The sequence below is a fragment of the Rhagoletis pomonella genome, unplaced genomic scaffold (genome assembly GCF_013731165.1).
Source record: "Rhagoletis pomonella isolate Grant_MI unplaced genomic scaffold, Rhpom_1.0 Rhpom_scaffold_02857, whole genome shotgun sequence".
NCBI lineage: Eukaryota > Metazoa > Arthropoda > Insecta > Diptera > Tephritidae > Rhagoletis > Rhagoletis pomonella.
Genome location: NW_023461410.1, coordinates 164 through 9,171, shown reverse-complemented (window position 1 = coordinate 9,171; position 9,008 = coordinate 164). Strand labels below are relative to the sequence as shown.

Below are 9,008 nucleotides of genomic sequence, written 5' to 3'. Positions count from 1 at the left end.
CAACTGGCACGCCCAGCAGCCATCGGAATTCTGGATGCTAATGTGGTAAGAATGATCCTCCAAAAATTTAAAATTTAGTGCAAGATATATTTTTGCATAAAACCCCGAGATATATACCAAATTGTGTGAATTGGCGACCAGCCACGCCCATTCGGAGAAATTCGGTTTGTAAGGTACAAATCCATTTTAATAAAAACGGATAGTATTTCCCAATCCCGCCGAGTAGTGTGGGGGAGGGAGGGCATGGTTGGACGTCAATCCTCACATTTTTTTATATTTCGGGATTTTTATGCAAAAATAGATCTTGCATCAAATGTTTGCTATTTTGCTGGGTCCTTGCCACATTAGAATGCAAAATTCGGATAGCTGGTGGGTGTTGCAGTTGACCGATTTCCACCATAGCTTAGTCCAAGTTACAAACCGAATTTCATCGGAATTAGATAACGTTTACCACATCCGCCCCCTTGTGTAGTAGGCGTTGCACTTAGCTAGTTTTTACCAGATTTCATACTGTTACTTTCCTTAGCCAAAGTGGTTCAAATAACAAATTTTTACAAAATCGAGATACGTTTACTACCTTTACCTACGATTTTTATAGGGATCTGCCAGTGTGAAGCGTTCTCTCTATGGAAGATTGACGACATGGAGGCAACCGTTATACAAAGTATTTTCGTATAAATAACCCACCACCGGCTTCCTTTGTCATGCTTAGAATTGAGACAACCACTGAGTTGGCTATTTCCACACATTTCGAAATTACGACTTTCTGCCACTCGGACCACTGTGCGACGTCATAATTCCACACTGAGTTACATCCACCTGTATGTAGATATGTATAGACATTAGGCTGGTTCAAAATAAGTAAAGTCGACATTTTACTGCTCTCACCCCTCGGTTTGTTCTTTATCGAAAAAAGTATATCCCTATTTTTTTATTTTGAAATCAAAAAATATTTAGAGGTCGCTCAAACCGCTCCAACTTTTCCAAGTATTTTGTATGGGAAAAAACTACTTTTCGTGGAAATGGTATGGAATTCTTGAAAATCAATATTTTTCGATCGGAACTTTGGTTCTCTTCAGGAGACTTCCAATAACAATACCCAATTATTTATTTAACCATTTTTTAAGAATGAAGATTTTTTACTAACCCCCTCCCCCCCCACCATTGCATTTTCTCGCATTTTCTAGGGGTTTTGGCGGTCCTAAAAAATATAGTTACTAAGAAAAAATTGTTAAAAAAATTGGGTTTTATTATTGGGAATCGGTTGAAGAGAAACAGAGTATGCCGATCGAAAAATATTGAGTTTCAAGAATTCCATACGATTTCCAAAAAAAGTTGTTTTTTCCCCGTACAAAATACATGGAAAAAATGGAATGCTTTTTCTTTTTGATTTCAAAATAAAAAAATAAGGTTATACTTTTTTCGATATAGAACTATCTTAGGAGGTGAGAACATAAAAACTCCGAATTTACTTTTGTACATGCATTTTTGGACCACCCTAATGTACATACATACATATATCTTACACTTTAAGGCACCGATGCTCAAACTTTTCTTCTCGCATACCTTCTATGAACAAATGGAACCGCTGACAGCTATTTCACAAAAAAAAAAATATTAGACAAATTTATATCATACCTAAATGGACAAGACAGTTATCTGGCCACTCAAAATAATGCACATTTCAGCACACGATTCACCACGAGAAGATACATCGCAAAAAGTGGCCTTAGAAAAGGTAATCGAGAAAACTACATTGATCGAGTTTTTTTAAGAAAAATTCTTACTGAAACACTTCTGACAGCCCCAAGATGTTCCCAATTCTGAAAGTCTTACAATCTGTATCAATTATAAAATAAATCCTGGCGAAATCGTATATAAATATTCCCCGTGGTCATGTAATCATATGCGAATTTCGTCACAATCCTTCAAAGAATGAAAATTGTCTTGAATGTCAAGTAAATATTCAACGTGTGGTGGCACTGAAACCGTAATTGAGGGGGACGACTTGCTCTTTTAAGCCAGGGTCTTCGCAACTACGATAGAACCTGCTGAAGGGCAATACAAGGGTCAATGCCCTATGTATGTTTGTAGGTATCTTCTTTGCTCATTCCTAAGAGAGTTTTGGTTTTAAGTGGGTCGTAAGACACAAGAACTGTCGGGTTATCCTATACGGTTCCATCCCCGCTTGGCCTTAGCGAAACCCCCATGTCCACCACGTGGCACACATTCAGTGCGGAGCTGCACCTTGTTAGTTTGTCCATTACCTCGTTGCCGTGAATTTCCCCATGTCTCGGAACCCATATTAGGGTAATTTCATATTGAACAAAAATATAGGCTATCTCTCTCCTACAGTCATCCCTTAGTTGAGATCTTATAGAGGTAGAAGGGAGTGCCGAAATAGCCGCTCGGCTATACGAAAACATATTCACCTGCGTTCGCGCTGGTATTGTCTCTTTAATGTACCTTACTGCCTCCTTAAATGCAAACGTTTGCATAGTCTGGTAGGCGAAAGGATAACATTAGGTTATATTCTAGTATGTAACAAGATCTGCAGAAACTTCTCATCACATTCAAGTTTGATTACTATTTCCACCCTGCACACCAAATTCTTCAGATATTTTCTCGGCTAAAAGCCAAGGGCTAGTTTTTCAGTGCCAGTTAAATTTAGATCACGTAAACCTTGTTTATAAATATTTAACAGATGGCTGAAATTTGAGCTGGTTATCTTGGTATAAACCAGCTAGCTCGAGCGTTTAAACTATGTTTTTTTTGTTTCAAAATGAATTTTAAAACTGTAATACTTTGAAATCAACCTCACTTCACCGCGGTACACTTAAGCTGTTCATACACAATAAGTATTTGCATGTGTACATGCCATTTTTTACATATGGAAATGCCAACATATGGTGTAAAGGTAAATTAGATTAGTTTCTGTACAAAGCAGATGCACATACATACACATGTATAGTTTAGTTTATTTCGTTTTCAAAGAAATAGTTAAATAAAGACTGAATTTGACAGATGCAAATACATATCGTGTAAGAACACCTTTATGCAGGCATCGCGTACCACAATTTGAGAACCACTGCACTATTTACTAATTTACTATTTTATATATGTATATTTACTTATCAAAAAGTGGTCAGTGATAGTATTGACTGCACTGATTGATGGATTGATACATACATACGATCTCCTTCACTTCACACACAAGTTTGGTCGAAGAATACTCGTAGAGGTGATTATTTTCAGTTTCAGTAGTGAACCGTATGCGGTAGCACCAAAATAAAAACCATTTATTATTGTATTCTTCCTTAATTACTATGTGTACTGGAAATGGGAATAAAATGTGCGATCTTCGGGCATTCCTGGTGAGTTATAATCCTTATTATAGTGAAGTAGAAAAACACTATTAGCAGTTTTCTTGCTTTAATCTCTTCTAAAAACTTTATTAAACAATAATATCGAACTTAGGTACATGTCTACAACATAAATTGTTTGCATTTCGATTTAGTAATTCGCAAAATTAAATCGCAACACTAACAAACGTTGTTTTATTTTATGATAGTTAAGAAAATGCAAGCAATTTATGATGCATCAATGATACACATTTAAACAAAAAATCAATTAGATAAGTTCTGATATAAACATAACACGGACGGACATGAAACCAAAAGACACAAAACTAAATGTAAGGCACTTTAAAGTGAAAGTGGGAAGAGTACCACAATACTGATATCGCATTAAATAAGCGAGTACATATGTAGGAATTTCGGAGGAGGACGTCTTTCGTTTATTCTTCCTCTTCGCCGTCTAATATTGCTTTGAAACTGAACGGTTGGAAGGCATAGCCCAAGCCTTCGTAGAATTTGCTCATGAATTCCACCCTGTAAAAGCAAAGAAAATACATATATGGATTAGTTTTGCATTAGAACTGCATTTGCCACGTTTTTTTTCACTCACCAATGCAAACGCAGTGTGTGCAAGAAAGCCGAAAGACCTTCCATCATGACCAAGATGGCCAGGGTGAACAAACACCAGGCGCCAAAGATGAAATACAAGGCGATGGCACCAGTATAGCTTGAGCTCTTCAGGCCCATTGATAACACCATGTTCCACAAGACCTCGGACAGTTCTGCAAAATAGTAGTAGAGTAAACCATTTATTATGTGTATTTACATGCAAACATACATACATACATGTATGTACATATATGTATATGTAGTTTGAGATCATTCAAATAAGTGTGGCCAGACTATTATTCCTGCAGCTGGATCTAGCGTTTTTTTTCGTACTCAAGCTGCAAATGCTTAGAAGTTTTAATAAACCCATGCAGATTTTCTAACATTTAAAAAATAATCCCTTGAAGGTTCATTGCGAAATGCGATATATGCGAATATTTGACACTAAACTTAAGAAAGCAAATGAAATGATCTGCCTGCAAGACTCCATTACTTTTACTGTAAATGCTAAGAACTAAACAAAGGATCTTCTGTCGACCACAGCTAAGGCTCAAATGATACCAATATGTTGATTCCTAGGTCTGTACGCATATATGTATGTACATTAAAGTGGTCCAAATTTTGAATGGGGGGAATCATTTTTCCTTTTGTTATTTGTAATATCTATACAAACTTAAAATTTTATACTGAAACCAATGCAGGGTCCTTGAATCCCTTTGGGACTGACAAAAATATTGATGATTTTTATAAAAAGCTAGTGTTGCCATTACAACGGAAGTTGGTAATAATTTTTCTGCTAATTTAAATTTGAAATGGTCTTAAGTTAGATACTTATGCAGATGTTTGGTTAATATATGGACAATACACTTCCAGAGTAAAATACATATAAACATTTAATGAGCATCCTCTATATTTATACTTAGAAACGTAAACTTTGATGGCAGCACCTCTTTCGACAAGATGAAAAATGTTGGAAGGTGCCCCCAACCCTAACTTGGAAAAATATTTTTGTGCCAATCTAATGTCCATACGATTTTTTTGTGTTTAGATTGTTTCAATTCATGTATTTTCGTAAAGAATTTTGCAAATCGTACGAATCGTTACGATTAGCCGCAACCGCTTTTCAAGAATTTGGAAACTTTGATGTGAAGCTCGAATCTGGTCACAGTGATTCAAATAACCGGCGCGTCGGTGCAGATACTTACGTGCATGAGCCAACGACAAAGCCCACAAGCGCAAATACGAGGCCGTATGTGAAATGGTACTGAGCACATATTCAATGGTATGAATGGCCTGGTGAATGTAGATTTCACTCATCGGTTCTTCCTCGTGTTCACCGCCACTGGGATTGGCGTCATCGAGGCTTGTTGGTATTGGGGTTTCGCCCTCGGCAAGTTCGATATTGCCGGTTAAATCGCCATTGTGTTTGACCTATAAAAGTGTAGCAAATCTCATGTCAATAAAAAATAAACATACTTCGGTGTGTTGGAAAATTTTTACAAGAGATTCACTTACGTGCACTTTATTTTTGCGTGTGAATTTAATGAACAGCGGCTTGCCGAACAACATCCAGGGTATACAGAGTAAACCGATATAGACGAACAACTGCTGAACGGTCGGCTGGGCGGAGAACATGAACTCATTGCAGCCTTCTGGTGCGGGCGTATTCTTGAACAACATCATATTGATGAACATAATCAACACGGATGGGGCACAGCCAGGCGTATCCGCTTGGATGGAGGTCTTCGGGTTGTATTTTATCCATTTGAAGAACATCATGAATACCATGTATCCGAAGAGCAGGAGCAGAAAGAGAATTTGGGGCAGGAATTCCAAGACTATACTGGCATAACGTTTGAAGTGTACAAAGTTCACCACGGACATGCAGACACCAAAAATCATGTGCGACACTCCCACAATGATGGATAGTTTCATTTTGTAGGTGTTTAAGAAAATGATCTTGTTACCGGCTAACTGCCAAATTGGATCTAAGCCCACAGGATAAACCCCATAGGTGCTGTAGTTTGGTGACAAATGCAATGATGGGTTTTCAAGTACGGTTGATGTATTGTATCGCACTTTCCATGTAGATCCGAAGATGTTCATCGATTTTGAGAAAATATCATTGTAGATGAAGCCGGTGTAGCAAGAGAACAGGCCCATTAAAAGTATTATGTAACGTCCGCCAAAGAAAATGTTCCAGATTTCGCCTCCCTTCTTCCTTTGTAAGCCCTTCTCGTACAACACCATCCAGCCGCCGAATAATGTCAAAATCACGCCATGACCCAAATCGCCGAACATCACAGCGAATAAAAATGGGAAAGTGATGCATGTATACAAAGCCGGGTTAGCCTCCCGGTAGGAGGCCACACCATAAGCATCAATCAAGGTCTGGAAACCGCGTGTGAATTTATTTGTACGATTGAATGTTGGCGGCTGTTCGTTGGTGTCAATCACATTCAAGAACGACGGTATAGTACTGCCCACGGCAGCTGAGCCATCCGACAAGGCTTTCTGCACAACGGGCAGATCCTTGGTTGGCACCCAGCACTCGCCGATCAGACACTTCTTCGTGACATCCATGTTGAACAAGTTTAGCGTGTGGTAGATAGCCTTCATCTTCTTTACCATAATCGACCAAGATGGCAAGTTCTTTGATACGGTGGCCAACACACGACTACGATGGTCTTCGGTCTGGCTGAGGACCAGCTTCAGATCTTCCAAACGTGTACGCACACCCTTGACCATCTCTTCGCGCTCGGTATGCGAACTGGGGCATGGATACATGGACGCATGGAAGCCAGTACACACCTTCTTAATGCGATTCTTGAGCTGCTCACCTTGGAAGAAGGCAACAAAAACGGTCTTATAGATTGGATGGCCGGTTGCGGGATCGTTGAGTGGGTCATCCAAATCGGAACGTTTTAGGAAAACGTTGCCACGTGAAATACGCCAAAGCATGCGCTCGAACGCAAATACACGCTCGCGATTGATCACGCCCGCAACGAAACCCAAGCGGCCACGATTTTGTGGGGCGACTTCCTCAACGGCATTCGGACCGCGATTGCTTGAGTCCAAGTTGAGCACCTCCTGATCGGAAAAGAAACCTTGCGTATTCTCGAGCACCTTACGCAATTCGGTCAATTCCAAGTAGTTCGACTTGAGATTAACCTCATTTTGGGCCAACTCGAGGATTTCATTTTCGGTTTTCTCCAAATGAGCTTCTAGATCGATGATCTCGCGTGGATTGGGGGCGCGTGGAATGTCGTCAAGAATGTCTTGCAACACAATGCCATCCTTCTTGATTTCAGCCTCAATGTAACGTATTTTGCGTTCGAGCTCATCGCAACGGCGCACCTCGGTAACGAATTTGCGCTGGAATGCATTGACATTGCTGTTCAGCTGTAAAGAAATTCGAAATATGTATCACTCTAGAGAATGTCTTAAATATGTGCGTAGGCATGTATTGTATGTAGATTCGATTCTATGTAAATATTTAAAACAGATGAGTGAAAATATATACATATGTATGTATGTATGTATGTATGTATGCATACAAGTATGTAACCATCAATCCAAACGCATATTCTTGATTGCAAGTTTTGTGTAGAAAAATATAGGAAAAACCCAACATTTTAGATTGGCAAGACAAAGAGAAGGCGGCACATTAGTTATATGTACATAATTATGACGCAACAAAAAGCGTATGCGTCCAAAAATCAGTACTTACATCACGAAACTGCACACAACCAGTCTCGCCCAATTCCGAGACAGAAGTGTAGGCAGCCTCCGGTTGTATGAACATTTGGCACAGTGCCATTTCCTCACTGCGGAACATGTCCCCCATCTTGATGAAGATGTCTGGCTGCTAACCCACTGCAAGCAAAAAGAAAAAGTAAAAAAAAAAGTAAGATACAGACAAATTAAGAGATGTCCCGAGTGCTTAGGCTATTTTTATAGATAATCTTTGCAACCAAATAAATACAATACATTAACATAAAAATAAAAATAAACAAAAACCCGTGTAAAAGTCTAGACCCAAGCAAAATCAACAAATGAGCTAAAAAAAAAGAAAAAAAAAACGTATTTTTGGTTGAGTTTTGCGTTTTTGACAATTGCATTTGATCTCCTCTAAATATTAAAATATGCAGGCAAGATTGAAAATACAGATAAAAGTTCAAGATTAGAGAATTATGCATTTTACTTGAATCCTTCATAGAGCATAGTTCAATTTTAAAATGATTTTGTGGATACATAGTACACATGGTTATATTCATGTATTCTTATGTCATTAAAAAAAAACAGAAATGTCGTCTACTATTCTGCGCTATACAAGCATAATAGGACGAGCAACATGACACATTTGTATTGGGAAATTTTTGTAGTACGTCGAAACTGTGCTATGCTCCAAGTACCACATTGCATAATTTATGGTGCGTATTGTGGTATATGCGTATGGTGGCGTATGTGGTGGTAATTTCTGAGGCGGAGAAAATGTTTAAATTTTCGTTTGTTAAAAAAAAAAATTATTTATATTAAATTTAAAATTTTCAAGACGAAAAAAAAATAATTTATTGTATAAAAAATAAATTCCATACCATTTAAAAAAAAAATCAAATGCTCGTAAAAAGTCTAAATTTGAAAATTTTTCAATGAAATATACGAAGTGCATTTCAGGTGAGTAGAACTTCATTTGAGCGAAAAATCAGCTGGAAATTTGAACGTTGCTAAATTTGTGACCCACTTGAGATGACCTTACCCATGTGCGAAAAAAATTTGTTGGAGACGCTCTTGACCAATTGCTTTTAAATTATAGAACAGAGTTTTCGACCTTATCAGAATTCCACTTACCTATATTATTGTTTGATAAAGTAGTACATATTCTTTACTTAGTATGTACCGCAATAAAGAAAAAATTAAGTTATTTTTTTATTTTAGACCAGTATATACATATATGTATATGTACGTACGCATAGTATGCGATAAATTTAAAAAAAAAATTTCAAATAAGTACTACATATGTATGTATAGAAGTTGTGTGTC

General features: G+C 37.9%; 1 protein-coding gene across 1 annotated transcript; it reads right to left on the bottom strand.

Annotated features, from left to right (window-relative positions):
* Window positions 1-3,423: 3,423 nt before the first annotated feature.
* Window positions 3,424-7,841, bottom strand: LOC118753794 (V-type proton ATPase 116 kDa subunit a1-like; the record flags this gene model as incomplete). The annotated part of the gene is given in 5 exon segments (XM_036488668.1): window positions 3,424-3,890; window positions 3,967-4,138; window positions 5,171-5,396; window positions 5,481-7,367; window positions 7,696-7,841. Coding segments are annotated over 5 exon segments (2,496 nt in total). The 3' UTR covers window positions 3,424-3,796.
* Window positions 7,842-9,008: the final 1,167 nt, after the last annotated feature.